This window comes from Xyrauchen texanus, chromosome 32 (assembly GCF_025860055.1).
Source record: "Xyrauchen texanus isolate HMW12.3.18 chromosome 32, RBS_HiC_50CHRs, whole genome shotgun sequence".
Classification (NCBI taxonomy): Eukaryota; Metazoa; Chordata; class Actinopteri; order Cypriniformes; family Catostomidae; genus Xyrauchen; species Xyrauchen texanus.
Window position 1 is genome coordinate 10,689,841 of NC_068307.1, and position 26,521 is coordinate 10,716,361.

General features: G+C 37.3%; 1 protein-coding gene across 2 annotated transcripts in view; it reads left to right on the top strand.

Annotated features, from left to right (window-relative positions):
• LOC127625927 (SLIT-ROBO Rho GTPase-activating protein 2) overlaps positions 1–26,521 on the top strand; it is a 147,991-nt gene that overhangs the window by 66,887 nt on the left and 54,583 nt on the right. For both annotated transcript variants that reach the window (XM_052101403.1, XM_052101404.1), the window contains exon 4: positions 15,029–15,191. In XM_052101403.1, coding sequence (XP_051957363.1) covers positions 15,029–15,191 — 163 coding nt within the window. The remainder of the gene's footprint in view (positions 1–15,028; positions 15,192–26,521) is intronic.

The window sequence follows — 26,521 nt, forward strand, 5'->3', positions numbered from 1 at the left end:
GGCTGTGGACTCCTCCTTTCTCACTGATTTGTGCATCATAGATTTTTGACCCAGCACAGGCGGCAGCACCACCCATGGTCTCCAACAGTTCTCCAACAGTAGGAGATAAAAATCCCCCCAAAACGGATCAGAGGAACTATAGTTCCTTAGGTGCAAAAGCGACGAAAGTACTAGTCCCGGGGGAAAGTACCTAAAACGGGCTTTAGTAATGCCAGTGGGAAAGGACCTATTGACAATACATACAAAACTCCAAAAAGAGTGTTTCACAAGAACCCGCTTTTGTATAAGAGGCTTTGTTTCATATCACTGATGAGATAGAAGCTGGGATTTTGATCATGGAAAAATGGCAAGTATTTTCTTTGAATAATTTGGTTTTGCTCCAGTGGCCCATATTTGATCTTGATATTGTAGCAGTTTAGAGTTATTATGCTGTATTATGATGAAATGGCTGGTTTAGCCTTATGAGAAACAAGTTTAAATGTGTAAGTGGAGCTTTTTTTCTTACCATTTGCCAGTTTTTTTTCTTTCCTATCTGATTAAAATGATTAGCTTGTAATACTGATCTTAAATGCATGTTTAGTGTGAACAAAACAGTCATTTGTGTTGTATCAAATCAGCCCTGATGTTGTTTTCATACATCGAACAGGTTTTCCAAGCATTTTAATGCTCAGTTGCTATGAAAGGCAAGGGGCAATTATGCATTCTGAAAGCCACAGTCAAGCATGACATTGAAAGAGCATAATAAACGGGCATTAACTGAACAGTGCTTTCTCAGGTTTCCTTGAAAAACTTGTTGAGAATGAAACCAGCTATGGCAAGTTTTTCTGTCTATTAATCAATGTAATATATGGACCAAGCGGATCTTTGTGGTTAAGGTACACAATTGAATCCTGTTTGTTTCTATTTAGTCTGTTTCTCTTGATCCCATTCACAAAGAATAGCAATACTTTGAAGCTGTTGGTGTTTTCTTTAAGTATGCTTCCTTACTGGCTCATATATGCATTAAGCCATTATGAGAGAAACAGGAAATAGTGCAAATGTCTTGTTAATTGAAGCAATATGTGATGATATCCTTTATGACGCTACCAAGAACACCTTTCCTTTCCTGTGTCCACAACAAAAAGTTTTTTGTAACCCCTAGTGGTCCATATTTGTTATGACACATTGTTGACCCCTCCATCATGTCACTGTGCATTCTATGTAAATATGTTAGACTGGATTTAACTGTAGAGTTGTCTTCCAGGTTCAAGTATGCATTCCAAACATTTGTCAGTTGAGACAGGTTTTATCTTTTGACAGTGGGGGATATCCAACACTCGAACTTTCCCTTTCTTTATTTCATATGCTTCTCTCATTTCCCATCTTCACATTGTCTTCTGTGCCATTTTTTTCTCTTCCACTTTTCTGTCTGTCTGTTCACTTTGTTTTGATAATTTCACTTGGCTCTACAGCTCCCGTAAGGCTGTAAGGCTCTTTGAGTTCTGGAGGGTTCAAGTCTGGGAAAGTCAACATATGGTACTCTGTCAGCTACTAGAAATGATCAATAATTGGCACCCAGAGTTTGTGAAGGGCGTAAGGTTTGTGCAAAGGTGTGCCCTTTAAACCACTTTGCACTTGTGACTCCTATATACCGCAGACCCTCGAGGATGTTCATTTTCTCTGCTCAGATAGAGACCTACATGCTGTAGTGTAGGCATGGGCTGTATAAGCAAAAAAAGATATCACCATAATCTTAATGTGTTCAGTATTGTATCATGGTATTAAAAAAATGTATGGAAAGGGGTCAGTTCCAAACTACAGAGTTTTTCCTACAAACTCTTCATCATTTTCTCTGAATATAAAAGATGCTGGCTAAATAGTAAAACTTACATGAGATTCACCTAACCCTAGCCAAACCCTAACCCTTACCACTCTTGCAAGAGTTCTGGAAAAAAGGTTTACTCCCTGGTCAGAACCAATGTAAAGAAATTGGAACGCCTATTTTTTACTATGCAGTTGTGTTTTATAGACCTCTGAGAGGAATGATATTCAGAACAGTTTACCAGTTTATTATTTCTACCAGTATATAAGCGTAGCCCCACTTTAGTGACCTGTATTACAGGTATGATTGGCACTAGTAATATATTTATGATGAAGATTGTTGTCTTTCAGTAGACAGTAGATCTTGGAGATTCCTCTCCCATTTCCTCACTGAGTTTCTGAGGACCTCCCTCATTTCTTCTGCTAGTCTCCAGAATTCCTCACAGTTGTCATTTTGTTTTCCCATAATAGGCCTGCATTACACCATCCTTGACTTTCTGTATCTTAACAACTCCTCTCTACACCAAATCTACAATAACCTGTGCTCATGGTCACCGTGATCCCAGTGACCCCCACTGAGATAAAATTTCTAAACAGCTTGTCATCCCATCCAGTCTAAATGCCATTCCCTGCCAGGAACCCCAGCAATCCATTTCCAACATCTGCATGTTTAACAGGCAAATTCAGCATCTGGTGAGATGATGCCATCATGGAATGTGAGGTATTTTCCGGCCCCCACTCCTCCTGCAGAATGTGGCTGTCAAGGAGGCCCCAAATTTGAGGTTGCCGAAGCTGAAGGGGCATCTATAGGGAACAATCCTTTGGAGGCCCCTAATATGCTGTATATGTTCCACATCCGCACTAACCCTTTTATGTAAAATAGTTCACTCAATTTCTCATTATTTACTCACCTTCATGCCATCTCCAACTCAAATTACTTTCTTTCTTCTGCAGAACACAAACAAAGATATTTTAATAGAGATATAATTTGTTTTTATTCTTACTATGCAAGATGGGGTTCAACACTTTTAACCTCTAAAAAGGACATAAAGGCAGCATAAAGGTAATTCATACAACTCGAGTGGTTAAATCCACATCTTCTTAAGCAATATGAGTGAGAAGCAGACAAAAATGTAACTCCTTTTTCACCATAAATCTTGACATCGGGATTCTCCTTGGCACATTCTTTATTTTAAGTTCGATTACACTTCCTCACACTGGCTTTTTTTTGAGACAACATAAGGGTGAGTAAATTCTAAGAGAATAAACATTTTTGGGGGAACTATTCCCTTTAAGTTTGAAAATTCAGTTTACAGTTTCCAAAGTTTATTGTAATAGAGAACATTTACAGAACACTTTCTGTGGAGAAAAACACTGTTTTAGCTAAAGTAATGCTTTTTTAAATGAAAACTTATTATTTTGGATGTGGCTTAATTCAGAAGGTTGACTTGTTATCTAGGTAGATTTATTTAGTTTAGCTAGATCTTTCCTTAATTTTGATACTTTCAGTGGTGGTGCTATAGCTAAAATGAATAATGTGCTGTGCTTTAGCTGCTAGACAGTTTGCACCTAATCATCTCTGAAAAGTGTGTCTTTACATTCATCTCCCTTAAAGCACACCCCCCTACAGCAATACACATGCAGATGAACTTCTTTGGCTATTGTGTCACATCTCGCACTCATTTTGGAGCATCCCGTCACAAATGTTATGTTTTTGAGATGACAGGTAAAGTTAAAATTAGTCCCAAACTTTTCAAAATGTTTCAAAAAGAATTTATTTGCACTCTGTCTAGCTGTGTTTGAAAGCAAGAACATGTCTTATGTAAACACCCCTGAAGAAATGCGTCCAATTGGGGTCAGGTGACCAGAAACCAGCCTAATTGTGCAGGGCGTCCTTAAGATTCATTAGATGACCAGTAATTCTGACAAGCCAATAACTAGTTGATTTTAAAAAATATGTAGTTTTGACCATCCCTAGTTCTTTGAGAGACAGCGGAGCATTCTGCCTTCTATACTACCGGTCAAGGTTGGAATGGGTTTAACTTTAATGTGTGGTATAACGGTGTGTGTCATTTGTTCGGCAAACCAGAGGGAGGCCCGATGACGAATCGCTCTTCAATTAAGGAACAGTGTGAGTAAGAACCAAGCAGTTTGGAATGATAACACTGTGGTACTGACCTCATTCCTTACATGCCTGGTTTCTCACAAATGGATTTCATACAAAGAAGCAAAAGAGACTGACCACAAGCTCTGGGCTCATGACAAGTAAGAAAGGTGGTTGTGTCTGTGTAAATAATCTGTGTAAAGGTTGGCTGTGTAAATAGCAATATCATGCAAATCTGATATGATGATAATCTTAAATTAGCCAAATATTGAGCAATTAATCAATATAGCCAAAATATAAGTCTATCAATAATGCTTTTTTTGTCTAATATTCTGATTCAATATTAGACAATGAGACAGTTCTCTACTTTTCTCTTCTTCCTAATGAGGTCAAGAGGAAGAAATAATGTATGACAGAGGTTTCGGCATTCCGAAATTTGTAAAGTTCTATCATGTGGTGCTGACATCTCATCTTCTAATGTCTTTTAATCCACTGGTGCTATCGTGCATTTCAAATCCATTTTTCCGTGTGATGATGAACTTTGACAGCAATATACATTTCGTAATGTTGCTTGTTCTGCAGTGTCCTGTCACGTTACCGGCCTTTCTATTTGTATGGAGCTCAGGCTTGACATGAGGAAGAAAGTCTTTCTGGTTTGGTGTGCATGTCTGTGTCTGTACTTGTGTGTGTTTGTGTGTGTTTGTGTGAGATCGTAAGAGAAAGCAGGCAGGACAAGATTAATTTCTCTCCATTCTGACTTGACTGATGTCTTCCCAGCGTCATGTCTGGACAGAAACCAGGACCTTGTAAAACACTTCTCACCTGAGTGAAGAATTCCCCTCAACACCTCTTCTCATGTAGATTCTAAATGCGAGACTGAGGGAATAAATCAGTGTCTGTCACTGTAAACGGCAAACAAAAATATGGCCACATGGCATGGTCAGTATTATTGTTGAGCCAATCAGAAGACTTTGAGGCACTTTTCTGTCTTTCAGTCATTTTGAGCATTCACAAGGCAGCACATATATGGGAAGCAAGAAGCTGATAGTGTAGTAGTTAAAGTGTAGTAAATCAAGTTTTATATTATATGCAGTTGTCAGTCATTTGATTGTCATGCGAGTTCACTATTTTGTTAACACTAAAATGAATACTACCTACGTGACCTTCAAAATCAATACAACTATTGTTGTGTATTTTTTTTTTTCATTTTGCTTTTCACTTTAGATATAGAACATCTCGGGTTACTTAACTGTAATCCCTGTTCCCTGATAAAAGCGGAACGAGATGCTGCACTGCCTTAGCGCATTGGGAACAACTTTAGGTGTGACCAGATGTGAATATGTGTGCAACACGTCAATGAAATTGACCAGAATTTATAGCCTCTGCTGGTGACATCATTGGATGCACCTGTAGCAGAGCTATAAATGGATGCGTCACAGGTGCATCGTCAAGTATTTTGTCTGAAGAGCAGTCCTGGGTGATCCCAGTGCACCAAATGGCAAGAATTTCTTAATACCCTTAATATTTCTGAATTCATCAAATATCACCATGTTACATCCCTGGTGTATGTCACCAAGGAAGTGGCCCTTCTTGGCTATGCTAAGCGTTCCTTTGGTGAAAGACTGGCTCTGTCAGCAATTACCTTGCTGTTAATTGGGCAATTCCTCAGCTCATGTGACCTTAGCTCACATGACCTACCACACATGACCCAGAGCTCCCTTGTCTAAATGGCCATTTAAGAAGCCTTTCCGTTAGCCAAGGAGCCAAGCTAATCTCATCAACGTCTCTTTGTTAGGTTCTCAAGAGGAATTGTGTTTCTCCTAGGACTCCATCTTATATGGTGAAGCATGTGTTTTGCTTTGCATATGAAAAAGTAAATTAGAGTGTTTGGGAGATTTAGGATGTTTCTCAGGGTTGTCTGTGCCTCATATTAGATGGTTGGTTTAAATTAATGGTTTCAATTCTGTATTTTCAGTCTTTACACATAGTTCAGTGTTGCAAAGATTTCAAGAATGCCCACTCTTGCATTTTGTTTGAATATTCTTGTTTTGTCCATTTTATCATGTGTCCGTTGACCAAACCTATATGAATTATTTTCTTCGGTGTAACAAAATATTAGCTATTCTGAAGAATCATACTGGTCTTTTCCATGCAACAACAATTCATACACTTTAGCAATGTGTGTGGTAACAATAAAAAGTAACTGCTTTCATTGAAATCGAAATTTATTTAATCTGACTAAATCTCACAAAAATAAGCAGAAAAAGATATATGAGGTAACAATGGCGGGTTACTACTTTTTCAGTGTAGTTTATAGAAACACTTTATAAATGGAAATGCCCAGTTTTGAATGAATCGTTTAGACCAATTTGTAAACAGGAACAACCAGTTCATTGAATAGAGCTCAAAGGAATGATTATTTGTTTACAGATCCGGTTATCAAGTTCATCTCACAGATTTGATGATGTTTGGGTGATCTGTTTTAACTTTATTTATTTTTTTAGCATCTCTCATCACTCTGTGGATTTCCACAAGGGACTTGCCTTACATGAACCCTTGTGCAATACTTTAATTTTTACTTTTTCTGCTACATGCTCAAACTAGTTTCATTTTTCCCTGTTTTCACATTTTTTGCTATATGCCAATGTGTTTTGCGACCTTTGGCAGGGCAGCATCAAGATCTCATTCTTCACTTTAACTCAGCTGTACCCTCCAAACATCTAAATGCAATTATTTCTAGTTACCACTGTTGTTTAGATAGGGGAAACATTTTCTAGAAAGATTTGTGGAGGATCACACTTGTTATGGGTGTTGTTGTACAGTTGGATTGTAGCGGTTTCCTTTTTCATGAGGTTGTGTTTTCAAATATGGAACTGCTGTATGTTTCTCTCTCACCCGTCAGCCTCCAACACCACCAAAACATAATCTACACATCTCTATAAATGTACGCTTGCATTAAAAAGCCTATTATAGGCTTTTAAGCAAAAAAGTATAACAATTATGGGGCACAAATCTATGGTAAATGGAAAATCTAATATACAAAAATATCAAACCTTTGTTTGGTCAACAAATATTGTAAAATATTGCAAGTTTTTTAATACATTTATGACTTTTGAATACATGCATGACAACCCTGTTTTGACATTAATGAGAAATACCCTTATACTGAGAATATAGTTAAAAATTCAGTTAAAATCTGCCTTCATCATATAGTTGTCCCTTGCCTGAATGTACTGTATTTCAGTGCTATTTTATTAGGTTTACTTGTCAACCCAACACCTATAGCAAAAATATGATGATATTGAATATATTTGTTTGGAGGATCGAATTCACAAAAATGATTCTAAACAATATATAAAAAAAATAATAATAACTGGGCTATGTAAACAAAATGATGTCTTAATGCTTATTGCTTGTATAAATACTTGGGCTGTCTGATGAGAAAAAAGACCCTTTAGAAGTATTTTTTTATTCTCTCTTTTCTTCTAATCTCATCATAAAAGAGTTGCGTGGGCAGAAATGAAGTGAGATGTGTCCTGTTCTTTTCCCCACACTGACAGATGTTGAGCAGGGGTAATGGGTTGTGATGTACCTTCACAGAGTCCCCCGCTGAGCTCTGAATTTTGGCTGATTTCCCTTCTCTTTGAAGTCTTTGGGAGGTGCGTCTCTGTTGAAGTCTTGTCGGCAGGCAAAGCCAAAGGGAATGTCCTGTACAGAACAACAGCATCCCCGCTGAGTGATATGATTAATCCAATGCACTCTTTAACATTTAAAACTGTGTCATTCAGGTGTTAATACATCTATTCTGTACATGTACATGGCTTGAGGTTTATTACCCAGACAAGACTAATGCAATGAAACATACAGGATATCAGTGGTGGTCCGTTTCACCCCAGAATGTTTAGGTTAATGCAATTTTTGTTTTTTGCAATGCTGAATCAATATTGCATGGAAATACTCTACAATAAGGTTGTGTTTGTTAACATAAGTTAACTACATTAATTAGCATGAACTAACAACTAAATAAAAACATTTAGATTTGTTAAAGTTGTATATGTTTAGTGTGGATGTGGCTGTAGTCTGAGGCTGCTAAAGTAACACTTGCTCAATAAACTGCCATCGTATTACCATGTTTTTGGATATATACCGTGGATATACCATGGTCTTCAGTGAGTAACATAGCTCTTTGTGCATGTAAAAAGTCTGCAAATTTACAAACTGCAAAGTCCACGCAAAAGGGAGTTCTTCTCTCCCACAGAAAACACTGCTCGAGAACTACATGAAACGGCTGGATTGTAGTCCAGCCATTTCTTCCATAAAGTATCTACATCACTATGTAACACATTTGCATAATGCCTGCCTAAGGGCTACTTTGGCCCACCCTCAAACAAACGTAGTTATAGCAGAGGCCAGGATGAGTTGGGTTAGTGTTGTCGCCATGTCGAGAAGGCGCTCTTTTCTTCACTGCGAAAGCAAAACCTCTTTGTTTGGACTTCCACAAGCAGACGAATTGAAGTGTCTGTTGTTAAAATTTATTTTTTCCACTATTCCTCAGCAGTACAACCACAATTGATGCCGGATCTTCAAGTCGGTTACTCCTGAAAGATTTTCATTTCCATGCATTTCCTACTTTGTTGGGACAATCTGGCACTTCAGGTTCACAACCTGTATATATGCTTGATTATTTGTGGATGTAGCTGCTACAGAGAGTTGAGATGCAAAGTTTTGTGTTGAAGCTACGGCGTACACCCATTGCACAGCTGTAGGCCTCTGCTAACCTGCTAGCTAATGTTATTGTGTTAAAATAGTATGATTTAATCAGATGCGGGCCCACTTTATGCAGATTGTTTGTCGTTCTTACTATCATGAATAGCAAAAGTGTGGAGATGGATTTATTTTTTACAAACGGTACTTTTCATCTGAAATCCACAGAGTGCTCGGCTAACTTGCTATGTAATGTTATTGTTTTGGTAAGTGTTTATTATTCAGCTGTGGGCCGGCTTTCACCTAAAACTGTGCAACAAAATGGTTGATCTCAAGAGTCTTATATAATGATCTAATTACAAGCTGTAATGTTACGGCCGCCATCAGTAGTCCAAGGCTAACTTGCTCCATAACGGGAGTAAGCCTCTGTTCTCCGTTCATATCCCGGGCGAAAAAAGTTCACATACACCCATTCCAGCAAAAGATTACTAACTTGGATGCACTATGTGTCTTTTACTTGAAGTTATGTTAGGTTCACAATAATCAAAACTTTCTTGTAAGAAAGTTACTAAATTAAAACTTACCAATGTGAAATGTTCTGCTCAAGTCTTGCTTGCGAAGGTGGTTCGGGATGATCCAAACTTCCATTATTTCAATCATTATCAGACTCGGGCGAGAGCTGGTGAGGCAAAAACTGATGCCACTGTTACCATAGTTACAGTAGTGTTTACAGCTGCTCAGGAAGACTCGGGAGCTGAAACCCGGTTATGGAAAAGGGCGTTACATTTCTGACGCGTTCTACGCAGTTGACCAATTACAACAGACTAGGCCAGCTGACCAATCAGAGCAGACTGGGCTTTTCCAAGGGGGGCTCTAAAGAGACATGAGTTAAATCAGAGCTCTTCGGCAAGAGTATGATGGGAGGGGAAATGCAATGTACAGTATGAGAAAAATAATGTGTTCTCTGAACATTAAAGCATGTAAACCTATTCTAGTAGACCCCCAAAATAAAATTATGAACCTGTAAATTAGCATAAAATGGGTGCTTTATACTTTTGAATTTCTTTGGAGTCATGTGCAAATACCATAGTATATTAATATTGTAATCATTCATTACCATCCTATATGTATTAAAACAGGTGTTTTAAAACTTTTTTGATGCCAAGAACCCCCAAATATTACATGTATAAACCTGAACTAATATTAGTCTTTAGAAAGTAGAATGAAACACTAATATTGCCATATCAAATGTCTAATGATGTACTGTAAATTAATAAAATAGTTTTCTCTAAAGTTTTCCATGGATCCCATAGCATCTCCTTACGGCACCCCTGGGGGTCCCCGGACCCCAGTTTTAAAACCCCTGTATTAAAGCACCATCGTATTACCATCAGATAGCATAATTGTACCATGGTACCACTACAGTACTTACCAGGGTTAAACTTGATTGAATGCACTCCAGTATGGTTTGCTTAGCTATAGAGCTTTACATTTCAGGATATTTTCTATCTTCGACAAACAATATTTTTAATGGATTTGAAATTGCTTTTTTACCATGACAATTTCATATAGTGGCCTGTTGCAAAATGATGTACCATGATTGCAACAGTAGGAAATTAACATTTAAAAGCGACAGCTCTAAAAAAAACATTTGAAACTACCTCTCGTATCCATTTAATCCTCTCTGGGGAAGTAAAATGAGAGAGGAAATGAATTTGCCTTTGCAGGGTGCTAGTTGTTTAGCACTTAAATCAACACGTTTGCATAATAATGATGGATAAGGGTGCTGGTTGTTTGGTTAGATGTGATAAATGGTGATTAGATATTGTTTTAGTTCTCACGGATGCTTGGTATTAGAGTTTACATCAGGAACAAGGTCATGTGTTAGCTACTTCCTTGTAAACAGTTTGCCTGTAAAACATTACCAGGGCGCTGAATGATTTCTGTGTCTTCTCTGGAGTCATTTTCAGTCATTCCTGATGGCCAGCTTAGGTCAATTTCCTTGCTGGTCCAGGCTGGTTTATGCAGACTAGTGCTGGTTTAGTACTGGCAGACCAGCATGGCCATGCTGTTCATGGTGTGTTGAAGCTTGTTAAACTAGTCACACCAGCATCTCATGTTGAGGCACAACATCCAAACACAACATATGCTGGTGACCAGCAATGCTAGTCTTTTCATCAGGGTTCCTCTTATTGGTGCCTTGAGGATCAGGAAGATCTCTACAGACATTTCAGACAGTCTTGTCTGAAGACACATCAGGATCGGCCCCACCCATTAAGAGGCATTTTGGCAGCAGGTCATAAGCCCCTCCTCAACGACTTCTACGAGACCCGCAGCATCAGCTGTCTCCTCTGGCATTCACATACCAATGGGTCCATCCCTCCAGCATATGCCTTGAGTAATGCAGGGCTTAACGGAATTCCTCTTCGGCAGGGCACCCATTGCTGTCTGAGTTACCTTCAGACAGAGGGCAAAGTGTTTATCAGGACAGATCTGTATGCATCAGTTGGGAGGCAAGGGAGGTGGAGCATCCTCCAAAAATTTATTAATTAATAAAAGTTGTATATGTTTTGTGTGGATGTGGCTGTAGTCTGTGGCTGCTAAGGTAGCACTTGCTAAAAAAACTTCCATCGTATTACCATGTTTTTGGATATATACCATGGGAAATGGACACGTTCCATGGTATTCTTTAGTATACCTTATACTTTGGAGTTCCTTGGAGTCATGTGTAAATGACTAAAAAAGTATACCGTAATATTGTAATCATTCATTAACATGCTATATATATTAAAGACAGGTGTTTTAAAAACTTTTTTCATGCCAAGAACCCCCAAATATTACATGTATAAACCTGGAAAAAAGTGGAACACTAATATTGCCAAATCAAATGTCTAATGATGTACTGTAAAATTGTAAAAAATAGTTTTCTCCGAAATTTTCCACGGACCCCATAGCATCTCCTTGTGGCCCCCTGGGGTTTTCCCTGAAAAGGGAGCGTCCTCAAAAAATTGGTATGAAAAAAATAATCAACTGTACATAGGTGAAAGAAATAAAATATGACAAAATGTGAGCTCAATTAATGTGTATATCAGTCATAGTTCTAAAATGACACCCTCCACAGCGACACCAGCAGATAAAGTTTCAGAAGGAGATATTGCCACTCTCGCCTCCCTTCAGCTCATTGCGATCTCATTGAGCTTCTAAAGAATGCGTGAATGTGAGTAGGATAACCGCGGAATATACAGTACTGTGCAAAAGTTTTAGGCACTTAAGATGTTTCTCAAAAAGATTTGTCTTAAGATGGTTATTTATATCTTCAGCTTTAGTGTGTCAATAGGAAAAATACATTTTAGACTCCCAAACATTCCTTTTGCAAATAGAAGAGATGAGGATATAAGAACAGGTTGCTCTGCAAGAGATGTCATGGCCCCCAAAGAGCCCCCCCACTGAACATTGAGTCAGTCTGGGATTACATGAAGAGACAGAAGCAATTGAGACAGCCGAAATAAATAGAAGAACTGTGGCGAATATTCCAAGAAGCTTGGAACATCCTGTATGCCAACAACCAAGAAAAACTTTTTTTAGGTGGACCTAGGAGAATTGGTGCTGTTTTAAAAGCAAAGGTGGCTACACCAAATATTGATTTAGCTTTTTTAAGTTTACTGGACTTTGTATGATGTTAATTGATAAATGAAAACTATTTATGGCATTATTTTTGAAGACATCCTCACAAGTGCCTAAAACTTACTGTAGGTGAAAATTCACATGAGAGGAGGCTCTGTCTCCACTTTGAGTTGAGGAGTCATTACCTTGTCATTCACCAGCCCACCTATCATGCACGGTGCGGATCCACAGATTGCAGTGAACGGAGCAAACTGGTGGAAGCGGGCAGACTAATTACAGAGTAAACGACTAACCGACATGGACAACACCACTTCTTGTCACATCAGAATATGAACTTGAAATGATTTGAAATAGATAACTAGCCGGTTTTAGTGAGCATTTCTGTTCATTTAAAAGCTCACCTTAATGCCATTCGTAAGACACATGTGGCTCACCGAGTTGTAAATGATCAGAAAATAAGTTGCCTATTAAAATAGCCTAACAACAATTAATAGTAATGTTGTAGATACATGAAATATGCTTGTTGAAATATAATTTTTGTAGCAATGTAAAAAAAAATATTAGAAAGCATAAACAAAGTTTTTTTTATTATTATCTGACTTGGTTTAAATAGTCTGTTTATTTAAGCATACAGAACATTACAGTATCTGATATATAGAGCCTAAATTTGTTAAACAGTGTTTATCATTGTTAAATTTCACCATTTCTTCTAATAATACTTAAAAAGTGGAATTTTCCCCCATTCATCCATTATGTAGGTCTTACGCTGCACAATTGTATGGGTCTACGTTGCCGTATTGTGCACCTCATAATGCACCACACATTCTCAATTGAAGATGGTCAGGACTGCAGGCAGGCCAATCTAGCACCCACACTCTCTGCATATTCAGCCAGTATGTGGTTTAAAGTTGTCCTTCTGAAAATTCTGGGTCGTCCCAGGAAAAGACGGTGCTGTATATGCTGCTCCAAAAGTTGTACATATCTGTCTGCATTAATGGTGCCCTCAGAGATGTATGAGTTACCCATGCCATGGCCACTGACACACCCCTAGCCCATACAGACACTATGCTTTTGGACCTGATGCTAATAACAACTTGGATGGTCCTTTTCCTCTTTGGCCTGGAGAACACAACGGCTGTGTTTCTCAAAAAATATTTGAAATGTGGACTCATCGGACCAAAAAACACGATTCCACTGATCTACCTTTCATCTAAGATGAGACCGAGCCCAGAGAAGTCAACAGCGCTTCTGGACAGTGTTGATGTAGGGCGTCTGCTTTGCATAAAGTCTTAACTTGCATTTGTGGATGCAGTAGCAAATGGTATTGACTAACAATGGTTTACTAAAATAATCCCAAGCCCATGTTTATGATATCCATTACAGATGAAAGATATTTTTTAAGACAGTGATGTCTGAGGGATCAGAGATCACGCATATTCAGAAGTTGTTTTCGTCTTGCCCTTTACACACCGAGATTTGTCCAGATTCCTTGAATCTTTTAACTATATTGTGCACTGTTGGGGGTGAAATGCCCAAAATCCTAACAATTTGTCTTTGGGGAACATTGTTCTCAAAGTGTTGGATTATTTGCTGAAGCATCTGTTGGCAAATTGACAAGTCTCGAATGATCCTTGCTCTTGAAGGACTAGGCTGTTTTTGGAGGCTCCATATATACAATGATATCAATCTCTCACCTGTTTAACATCTACTGTTTCACATTGCCTTGTTATTTTAACTCATCAAATTGTTATTAGTCTTAAATTGCCCCTGATTTGAAATTACTATACATAAAAAAAAATGTAATTCACAAGGTCATCATATTATGTGTAGTTGCAGTACTTTCAAATTAGCAACGGGTGAATATAATTTACAAATCACTTATTTTTGTTTTTAATAGCATTTTTTTATACTGTCCCAACTTTTACGGAATTAGGGTTGTACATATATTGTGATCTATCATATTTTCTATGGGTTTTGCCAGAAAATTATGTAAACATTAAAAGGAGCTGAAATATGAATTTACTGTACATTAGACCAAAAAAAAAAAGAACCCTGACCATGGCATTCCTCATTTCAGAAGTCCACCACATGCCACTGCTATGCATATATACCCTTTTTAACCATATCAGGACTGCATTGTGTTCATGCAGCCTTTAACATCAAGGGCAAATTTCAGTCAACAGAGGTTTTGAGGGGGATTTGTCTGTAGTGCTGATGTGTTTGTCACGCCTCATTTTCCTTTGCATTTGCATATGTTCATCTGTTTAAATGTTTTTTTGAGGTGAAAGAAGCATAGAAAAAGATTCAGTTACATAAAGGCTGGATTACACAACATAATTTTAAGACTGATCTTTAGACTTGATTTACAGGTTTGAAGCTAAACATGTAACTTAGTCTGACTAAATTAGATTGTACCAGCAAAAAGTTGTTTTTAAGGGTAGTATCATGTAGAAATATATCCTTAAGGTAACAGTTGCAGGTTACCACTTTTATCAGTGTATTTCACATTCGTGTCTTATGCAAAATATAATTCATGACCGATTTTCCAGCAAAGACATGTTTGATGGAGACAGAGACAGTAACACATCGCATCATTTAGTTACGAATCATAATCGAATCATTGTCAGTGCAAATATTTGCACCCTACTGCATAATACAGAACTAGAATAGTATATTATGAATAGCTGTATTCTTTTAAGATGTGTGACGTAATAACAGCCTGTTTCAGTTAGTCCTGCTGCACTCTACTGTTGATGAATGATCACAAATATGGTTGTTGTTTGTGCTTCTCCACAGGAAAGAGCAGAATGTGTTGTCTCCAGTCAACTGCTGGAACCTTCTGTTGGCTCAGGTGAAGCGAGAGAGTCGAGACCATGCCACGCTTTGTGACCTCTACCTCAACAACATCATACCACGCTTCGCTCAGGTCAGCGAGGATTCAGGACGCCTCTTCAAGAAGGTGAGAGTTGGTTTAGATCAGCCTATTCCTTTAATAATCCTTGCTTTCTTCTAAACTGAGTTCAGTGTGTCTTTCTGAATAATGATAGAGTAAAAAATGTGGGATTTTTTCTTTTAAGTGAAAGCACATAGAGTTACATATGTTATAAACAGATGTGGCTTATTTACTGTTTTTTCATGAAACATAAACATAATATGAAAACTGGTTAAACACATGATTACTTGAAGGAATTACATGGGTTCAATAAATGCTAGGCTCAGTCGAAGGCATTTGTGGCATAATGTTGAATACCACAAAAAAAAATTTTCTTTAAAAAAAGAGAAAATATGGGTTGCTGTGAGGCACTTACAATGGAAGTGAATGGGGCCAATCCGTAAATGTTAGAATAGTCACGGTTTCAACAGTATAGCTCCAAAACGGAAGCGATACGTTTGTTAACATGATTTTATTGTGATAAAATCACTTACTGACCTTTTCTGTGTAAAGTTATATTTCATTGTGCTACTTTGTTGCCATGCTTTTTATTTGATACTTAGCACCAGTTACAGCTTTATCATCCACAATGTACATATGTACATGTGTACACTGCATTTGACCCCTTACTCGTACTGTTTTCGTATTTATTTATTGTGTATTGTTTAAAGTGTTTTTTTGTTTTGTTTTGTTGTTGTTTTTGACTGTGTATTGTTTACAGTTGAGCAATAACATTGGAAAGATTTATGTATGCTTTCAGGTTCAATCCAATTTGAGGAATTATATACTATAAAGAAACTATGAATCAAAGACGAAAGAACTACATTTTTCTTTTATACTTATAAACCAAAGGGGAGAAAGAACTCGCTTCAATCTTAAATCTTTTTCATAGTTCATTGTATAACAGGCGGCAAGAGTACATCAGACCCCAATCAGCAACTCTTTCTCACTCGCTGTCTGTTCCTCACTTCCCACGAGAGAGAGATGAGCCTCCCTTTAAACATTCTCCTCAATTCTCTCCCATAGTCCCATTTACTAAGACCTCTGTGCTGCAGAAATAACAGGCCGCTAATTGCACGCTCCCGGCTGGCTGCTCTCTGGAGGCTGCCTGGGACTCACTGAAGTCTGTGCGATTCGACTTACCCCACATCCCAGAGTCATGCCGCTCCCACCTCTCTTAAAAGCTTGATGACACGCTGGTGAAATTCTGCACTCTAAATGCAAATACAGTCAAAGGAGCCGTGTCCAGAGGAGTTTTAAGACTGTTGAACAGGAGAAGAGACACAACGTATTAAACACTTTAAGAAAACAAATATTGCAGTAGCGTTCTGGATGCACTGTCACCATCAGAAGTGTAACAGTAGGGATGACTGAGGGCAAATGTAACGGGAGGTAATTGTGACGCACTAGATTTCTTTAAAAACAAACAAGCAAGAGTGATGACACCAGTGTTGGGGAGTAACTGACTAAAACTCCATTGTAACTTAACTCCATTAACTCCATAGTAACTCCATTAACTTAACTGCATTTTTCCAGTAACTTGACAATAGTGCAGCTATTTTCACAATAGTGCAGCTATTTTCACAATAGTGCAGCTTTTTCACAATAGTTCAGCTATTTTCACAATAGTGCAGATTTTCACAATAGTGCAGCTATTTTCACAATAGTGCAGCTATTTTCACAATAGTGCAGCTTTTTCACAATAGTGCAGTTTTTCACAATAGTGCTGCTATTTTCACAATAGTGCAGCTATTTTCACAATAGTTCAGCTATTTTCACAATAGTGCAGCTTCTTCACAATAGTGCAGCTTTTTTCACAATAGTGCAGCTTCTTCACACTAATGCAGCTATTTTCACAATAGTGCAGCTGTTTTCACAATAGTGCTGCTTTTTCACAATAGTGCTGCTTTTTCACAATAGTGCAGCTTTTTCACAATATTGCAGCTTTTTCATAATATTGCAGCTATTTTCACAATAGTGCAGTTGTTTCACAATAGTGCAGCTTTTTCACAATAGTGCAGCCTTTTCACAATAGTGCAGCTTCTTCACAATAATGCAGCTATTTTCACAATAGTGCTGCTTTTTCACAATAGTGCTGCTTTTTCACAATAGTGCAGCTTTTTCACAATATTGCAGCTATTTTCACAATAGTGCAGCTTTTTCACAATAGTGCTGCTTTTTCACAATATTGCAGCTTCTTCACAATAGTGCAGCTTTTTCACAATAGTGCAGCTTCTTCACAATAGTGCAGCTTTTTCACAATAGTGCAGCTTTTTCACAATATTGCAGCTTCTTCACAATAGTGCTGCTTTTTCACAATATTGCAGCTTCTTCACAATAGTGCAGCTTTTTCACAATAGTGCAGCTTCTTCACAATAGTGCAGCTTTTTCACAATAGTGCAGCTTTTTCACAATATTGCAGCTTCTTCACAATAGTGCTGCTTTTTCACAATATTGCAGCTTTTTCACAATAGTGCAGCTTTTTCACAATATTGCAGCTATTTTCACAATAGTGCAGCTTTTCCACAATAGTGCTGCTTTTTCACAATAGTGCTGCTTTTTCACAATAGTGCTGCTTTTTCACAATATTGCAGCTTCTTCACAATAGTGCAGCTTTTTCACAATAGTGCAGCTTTTTCACAATAGTGCAGCTTCTTCACAATAGTGCAGCTTTTTCACAATAGTGCAGCTTTTTCACAATATTGCAGCTATTTTCACAATAGTGCAGCTTTTTCACAATAGTGCAGCCTTTTCACAATAGTGCTGCTTTTTCACAATAGTGCAGCTATTTTCACAATAGTGCAGCCTTTTCACAATAGTGCAGCTATTTTCACAATGGTGCAGCCTTTTCACAATAGTGCAGTTTTTTCACAATAGTGCTGCTTTTTTCACAATAGTGCAGCTTTTTCACAATATTGCAGCTATTTTCACAATATTGCAGCTATTTTCACAATAGTGCAGCTTTTTCACAATAGTGCTGCTTTTTTCACAATAGTGCAGCTTTTTCACAATATTGCAGCTATTTTCACAATATTGCAGCTATTTTCACAATAGTGCAGCTTTTTCACAATAGTGCTGCTTTTTCACAATAGTGCAGCCTTTTCACAATAGTGCTGCTTTTTCACAATAGTGCAGCTATTTTCACAATAGTGCAGCTATTTTCACAATAGTGCAGCCTTTTCACAATAGTGCAGCTATTTTCACAATGGTGCAGCCTTTTCACAATAGTGCTGCTTTTTCACAATAGTGGCAGCTATTTTCACAATAGTTCAGCTATTTTCACAATAGTGCAGCTTCTTCACAATAGTGCAGCTTTTTTCACAATAGTGCAGCTTTTTCACAATAGTGCAGCTATTTTCACAATAGTGCAGCTTTTTCACAATAGTGCAGCTATTTTCACAATAGTGCTGCTTTTTCACAATAGTGCAGCTATTTTCACAATAGTGCAGCTTCTTCACAATAGTTCAGCTTTTTCACAATAGTGCTGCTATTTTCACAATAGTGCAGCTTCTTCACAATAGTTCAGCTTTTTCACAATAGTTCAGCTATTTTCACAATAGTGCTGCTATTTTCACAATAGTGCAGCTATTTTCACAATAGTGCAGTTTTTTCACAATAGTGCAGCTATTTTCACAATAGTGCAGCTTCTTCACAATAGTGCAGCTTTTTCACAATAGTGCAGCTTTTTCACAATAGTGCAGCTATTTTCACAATAGTGTTGTTTTTTCACAATAGTGCAGCTATTTTCACAATAGTGCAGCTATTTTCACAATAGTGCTGCTTCTTCACAATAGTGCTGCTTCTTCACAATAGTGCTGCTTTTTCACAATAGTTCAGCTTTTTCACAATAGTGCTGCTATTTTCACAATAGTGCAGCTATTTTCACAATAGTGCAGCTATTTTCACAATAGTGCAGCCTTTTCACAATAGTGCAGCCTTTTCACTATAGTGCAGCTATTTTCACAATAGTGCTGTTTTTTCACAATAGTGCAGCTATTTTCACAATAGTGCAGCTATTTTCACAATAGTGCAGCCTTTTCACAATAGTGCAGCTATTTTCACAATAGTGCAACTATTTTCACAATAGTGCAGCTTCTTCACAATAGTGCAGCTATTTTCACAATAGTGCTGCTTTTTCACAATAGTGCAGCCTTTTCACAATAGTGCAGCCTTTTCACAATAATGCAGCTTTTTTCACAATAGTGCAGCTTTTCACAATAGCATAGCTTTTTCAGTATGAAGCTACTGTTAACAGTGAAAAGCAGTATAGTGTCACAGAATGCTACATTTGTCACATTGTATTGTGCATGCATAAATCAAGCTGAGGTGCTCACCTAAACTGTTCTGTCTCTCATATATAGCAAATAATTTAAGTGAATCTTTTCTTTCAGACAGTTCATCTAAATGAACAGGTTACACTAAACAGTTATGTAACAGATTTATAAAAAGAGTGTTAATGTTCAGAATAAAGACAAAATAATTATGATAGGCATACAGCACTTATACACAGTCATTTTGTTCGAATGGTCCATTTAAACAAACTTATTCACATAAAAGACTCACTGATTCAGTTGAGCCCCTGCACATCCTTGAAGGGACTTTGCCTTCTTTTTTCAAGTGAAATATTTGTATAATTGCTGCTGTTTATCACTTTTTTTGTTAAACTCGCTGTTTAGTAATATAAATAATGTGTTCAAGTTTTATTTGTTTATATTTAGTACATTTAGATGTTAAGTTTAATGTTGTTACCATAATTGCTTAATGTCACCCTAATTAAATAATATAATATATTTGTTATATCATTTAAACCTATTTTCTGCTTTAAATAGTTAAATAGTTAGCTTCTTTTTGTTAGTAACTTGTAGTGTATCTAACTAGTAGATTGACTGTAGTTTAACTACTTCAAGTTGTGAGTAGCGTGTAGCTTAGTCTACATCCACACTAATATTTTTTGCTTAAAAATGCATTTTTCTCTTTACATTTTGGCCTTCTGTCCATACTGAGAGATTGTATTTGTCAGTGAAAGCTGAGCTTTTTGAAAACGTTCTCCCAAGTGGATAAATTTGAAAATGCTTTCTTCGCGTTTTGGTGTGGACAGGGAAGATGGAGATATCTGAAAACTTTGACGTATTTGTTGTCATGTGAAGCAGTCATGTGATCTACTTAACCCAAAACAATGAAAATGGCAGCCCATGTTGTAGTAGCGTTGTTGTGTCTGATATCCACTTTGATAGCATTGTTGAAGATAAATGTTACATTGCACAACGTTCACATCACATTCCTTCAAAGGCGACACAAAGTTTACTCTGAATTGCTGTCTGGAGACGAAACACGAGGACAACTGCATTTCAGACCATACATGGAACGGCGATTTTTCACATGTGCAATAAGGGGATTTAAGAGTTTTCATACATTTCGGTATGGACGAGCAACTTTTGGAAAACTCTTGAAAATGTCAGTGTTGACATAGAATGTTCCGAAAACTGATTTTTTAAATGTAAAATGTTTAAGGTAAAAATGTTGACCTTTTTAATTTGTAAAATAAATGTTAAGCATAATATCATTAAAATATCTAGTTAAAGACCTTTTTTTGTCAGCTGGTCACTTGGTCAGCTGGTTAATATACAGTTTTTATTTTTTAAATGTTTGTACAGTTTTTTTTTAACAAGATTTTTGAACTAAAAGACTCAGCACTGTATAAACAGGAAAAAGATATTCATCAAAACTTGCTAAGTATTAAAGCAGTGATTTACTTTAAGGAGCACTCTTATTTGAGATGCAGTTGGAATATTTTTTTTAAGTGTTACAATTGCCCCCAACCTACTGTTGCAATGTAAAGAGTGGCAATTGTAACTCTTACACTTGTTAAATTAAATTCAATATTATGATGTAGTCTTTCTCAATGTAAAGTAAATATTTTAATAGTACTGTTACTCTTGGCATATATATTTTTAGACCAAAAGATTCCAGGAAAATTTGTACAGTAGTAAAAAAGAAACTTTCAAATGTTTCAATCGCCCCAGGTCTCCCCGATCATCACAATCATTATTAAAGTAAATATGAAGTATATTGATCACAGAAGACCCTTGTGTATTTTGAATGGAATTATTCTGCTTTATTTAAAAAGACACTGGAGTATTAGCTGTCCTTTGAACTCCTAATAACCAAAAACATAATTCATTCTTGTCTTGTCTTTTTATTTATTTTAATTTTTTTTGCTGAGGTAGCTCCAGAGTGGAAAAATCACTATGCACCAACAGCATTCAAAAAGCCTGGCCCCACCAAGCTCATTTTGGATGCTTGCATAGTTTTTGCAGAACACTTTGTCAGACTTAAAGTCGAAACAAAGAGGGTATCTATTCAAGCATGTGCTGCTTGTGTTGTTTTGGGGAATTAAATGATTTAATGCTGTTCAGAAAAGCAGAGGCCTTACTGATAGGATCAATCCAATGACATGTGACTAACATTTAGCACTAGTAAACCAATCACCCTGCAACATGCATACACACACCCTAAAGTGTCGATCCAGTCTTTTTGCTGTCCTCTGACAGATTTGTGCCAAACCAAATCTCCAGCAGGCTCACAGACAAATCCTGTGATCGTTTTCCTTCAACTTGTGCAACTCTTCATTAAGGCTCGTAAATCCATGTCCTCCAATCCCAGTGTCTCTCCCCTGTTGCCCAACAGATTTATAGCTTTTTATGGAAAATCAATAGTTTACTCCCATTTTTTTTAGCTCTTTGTGTGTGTGTGTGTGTGTGTGTGTGTGTGTGTGTGTGTGTGTGTGTGTGTGGTGTTGTGTTTGGAGTGAATCTCAGAGCAGATGGAGAAAAGGCAGTGCTGCCTGCTCTGACTACACTCTTGAAGATCCATTTCACCACAGGAGTGTTATGCTGCTTACAGGGGAAATATTATATACTATATATATATCTATATACACTAGAATAATTAAAATTATATCTATAAATAGAGATGCAATACACCCAACAATATTAAAAGAAACCGCAGACAGCAGAATAAATCCATTGACCAAGCATATTCCTCCTTATAGCTGATCTGAAGTCAGTTTTGATGAGGACAGACTGGATCCAGCACCCCAGTGCACATGTCTCCCCCAGCAGCTCAAGCGCAAAATGAGCTTTATAGTCCTCAGCTGAGGAGACCATATGCTTATGAACTCTCTCCCACACCTTCAGTATAACATTCACACATGACAGCTAAATGTAATGAGATTACATTCTCTTAAATAAACTTTGATTTTTAATATTTGTTTGGATGTATTTTTAGAATACCCCCAAATCCTCTATCGTCTAGTATGTGTTTATTTACTCATTGGCAAATACTTTTTCCTTGTTTTAAGCATAAGTATACCTAAATAAATGCTGAAAGGTGCTGTAAATGATTTATTTTCATGGACAGGAATGCAAAAAAAAAAAAGTCCTACTGTCCGTAGTCTGCGAACAATGACGCTTTCGACCTGTCCTATTTTAGATTTTCAGGGCTGAATTACTTTTCAGGAGAAGTTCTTCTTCGTTTTTCATTCAAGGGTAAAAATAGGTTTTGAGCAGCTGAGCAATGGTATACTGTATGCAAACATTTAGACACTTGCCACATCGCTGGATGCGTTTTAGGGATGAGATGCTACATGTAAAACCTTAAAAATGGGTTATCAATTACTTTATGCCTCACTCTATGAAAATAATTCACCTAAGATTGGTAACAGATGCTGTTTTAACCACTCAATGATTATTTAAAGTAATATACATTATATGCAGTAGAACATGTTTCATTTGTCTTGTTTACATTCTGAATTCATGGAGTTTTTAAGCTAACACGCTACATGCACCATAATATGCACCAATTACACTATGTTATTGTAATTAATGATGTAACTGATACTACTGCAATGAAAAAGAGTGTTAATGTTCAGATTAAAGACAAAAGAATGATGAGTGGCATACTTTACTATGGGCAGATGGGTGAATGGCTTTCGGCTGCAGATGGTATATGAGTGAATGGCAACTTGAGAGTATTTGAGTAGGTTTGAATACTTTTTAAGACTGATTAAATAAAAAAAAAAAAGCATGACATGGTCTTGAAAAATATCTCTATGTGAATGATCATACAGATTTAGGTACAGTTGTACTTGCTCACTAATAACTATATCTCTGCATGCTGGTGTTTTCATGTTGAATACAGACTGAAAAACGTGAACAATGTAGTAGGTGGAGCTTCAGGTCACACCCTCTGATGGTGTGGACCAAAGGCAGTAAGACAGTGTTTAGCACCTGGGGTCGGTTGCATAAAACTGTTTTAGACTAGACTTACTAATTTTTAGTCTAAAATGTTGGTCTTAATTTTTTCAGTCAGTTGCATAAAAACTTAGATCGGTCTAATAAAAGACCAAAATGTAAGACAGAACACCCCCAGGCTAACTTTTGTTTGCATTCCATGTTGCCACTGAAAATAACTGTCAGCTGAGCCAGTGGGGGGATTCAGTTGAGGGCTGAAAGGGGCTTGAGTTGAAACTTTGTGGAAGACTTTGACTACAATGATGGCAACAAAATGTCATATGTTTTTTTATTATTTGGGTTAAAAACACTAAATTTGGTCATTAAAATCAATTTTGAAGCACTGTAGTCCTCTAATAAGCATATATTTTCACCGACTGAAAACCGTATCGAGCTTCCACTGTCAGCCATTTGTTTTTAAAACACAATGCAATGCAAATTAGACTGTCTTACTTAAGACAACTGTGAGCTTGTTTTATGTAACAGGCTTTCTATGTCATCTTTAGCTAGTCAAACTTATTGTTAGACGCCGTCTTAAGTTAATGGCTATGCTTATTCATCCAGCTGCTGGTTAGAAATTCGATTTCGTAGGAAGTATATTGGGGCATTTACTTATAAGTCAGTCCACTGCCTCCAGTTAAACAGGGTTGGAAGGTATACTTTTTTAAACGTAATCCTTTACAAATACTAATTACTTTGTTCAAATGTAATTGGCCAGTGGTGGCTCAGTGGTTAAGGCTCTTGGTTACTGAACAAAAGGTCGGGGGTTCAAGCCCCAGGACCGTCAAGATACCACTGTTGGGCCCTTGAGCAAGGCCCTTGACCTATCTGCTCCGGGGTGCTGTTTCATGGCTGACCTCAGCTTAGTTGGGATATGTGAAAAAACAACTGCATTTCATTGGCTCTGTACGCTGCACAATGACAATAAAGTTGAATCTTAATCTTTAATTACTTTTGGATTGCCTCAAGATCACATAGTATGCAAGTCAAGAGAATAGCAGTATGTTTTTTTTTTATGATAATTTTTTTTTTATTGATTCATCTATTAAACAAAGAAAAGAAAAACATATACAAACATAATCAATGCTTCACCCCCACTAGTTGGGTGTAAACTACTCCCAAAAACATTACAGAGCAGGTGTCACAGCTGTAAATACTTCTAGAACTGAGATCCAAAAATGCTGAACCAAATTTTCTAAGGATCTCAATACTCCACTCTCATATAGGTCACCGAGTGTAGTAACCACCCTCACAATCCACTCTGACCAGCAAAAAAGGGGACTTATTAATATGTAATTTGGGATTCAGCCATATGCTTGAGGCAACATTTAAAAAAAGTGTCCGAATTAAACACTGTTGTCCATACCGAGTGCAAATGCGAGGTAACCGGTTGTAACTTAACTTCTCCGGTTAGTTTGATAGAAAAGCTTTGCAGTGGCGAAATAGGAGTAAGACCTTCCTGTTCAATACAAAACCATGGAGGGGCTCTCTCAGGTGGAAGCGACCAATGAGCCCAAATATCTGAGACGGAATGCATAATAATAAAACAAAATCTTGTGTAGGCCTAGCCCACCGTTGTCAATCAGCTTATGTAACTTACTGAACTGCAATCTGGGACACTTACCATTCCAAATGAAGGACTTCGCTATGCTAACAAATTGCTTGAAATAAGATGGGGGGGCATCTATGTAGCAGGTAGTTAAATTTTGGAATATAATTAATTTTAATAACATTAACCTTTGATTTTGGAGACTTATAATTGTGCCTTCTGGATGCAAAATACGTTTGGATAATGATTGATGAGTGATATGCAATATCTATTATTACTGTATATACACTGCCTGGCCAAAAAACATTTGCATACTCTAATATTTAGTTGGACCGCCTTTAGCTTTGATTACACGTGCATTCATCTTGGCATTGTTTCAACAACCTTATGCAACGTCACAACATGTATTTCCATCCAGGGTTGCATACATTTTTGGATGAGATCTTGTATTGATGGTGGGAGAGTCAACCCACTCTGTAAAGTCTTCTCCAGCAGTCCTTCAATTGGGTTAAGATCAGAACTCTGTGGTGGCCAATTCATGTGTGAAAATGATTCCTCGTGCTCCCTGAACCACTCTTTCACAATTTGAGCCCAATGAATCTTGGTATTGTCATCCTGGAATATGCCTGTGCCATCAGTGAAGAAAAAACGAATTGATGGGATAACCTGGTCATTCAGTACATTCAGGTTGTCAGCTGACTTCATTTTATTGCCACATTACATTACTGCGACTAGACCTGACCAATTGAAGCAACCCCAGATTATGACACTGCCTCTAGAGGCTTGTTGAGTGGGCACTATGCATGACAGGTGCATCGCTTCATGCACTTGCCTTCTTACCCTGACATGCCCATCGCTTTGGAATAGGGTAAATTTGGACTAATCAGATCACATTACCTTTTTCCATTAGCTCCACAGTCCAATCTGTGTACTCCCTAGCAAATTTAAGTAGTTTTTTGTCTGATTAGCCTCACTAACAAATGGCTTTCTTGTGTCCACACAGCTGTTTAGTCCCAATCCTGTAAATTCTTGACACATTGTGAATTCTATTGATGGTCCATTGCACTTTTTTCTTAAGAACTTAATTTTTTTTTAATTCATATTGAATGGACAGTATGTGTACATTTTTAATAATGAAAAAAAGAGATGCTGTTCCTGTTGCTGTTGTCATTACATCATGAAAGCGTTTTAGAGAACAACTTCGGAGCTTCAACTGAAGTTATAATGGAAATGAGAAGTGAAATAGTTGAAGTTAGTCATCCCGTGTACAGGAATACTGGCTGTTTGCTAGGGGGAGTGGTCATTTCTCAACTTCAATAATTAACATGTTCCTTTCTGTAACAGAATACAGTTACTTTTTTTTGTAACCTGATTACGTAACACTGTTTCAAGTATTCTGTTACTCCCCAAGCCTTTAGATTTCCATTAAGAATGGCTCCCCAAAAGGATCCCCAACGGGACGTTTTCTCATTCATCACTGCATTCAAAGGGTTAAAAACTGAGCTCTGCTCTTTTTA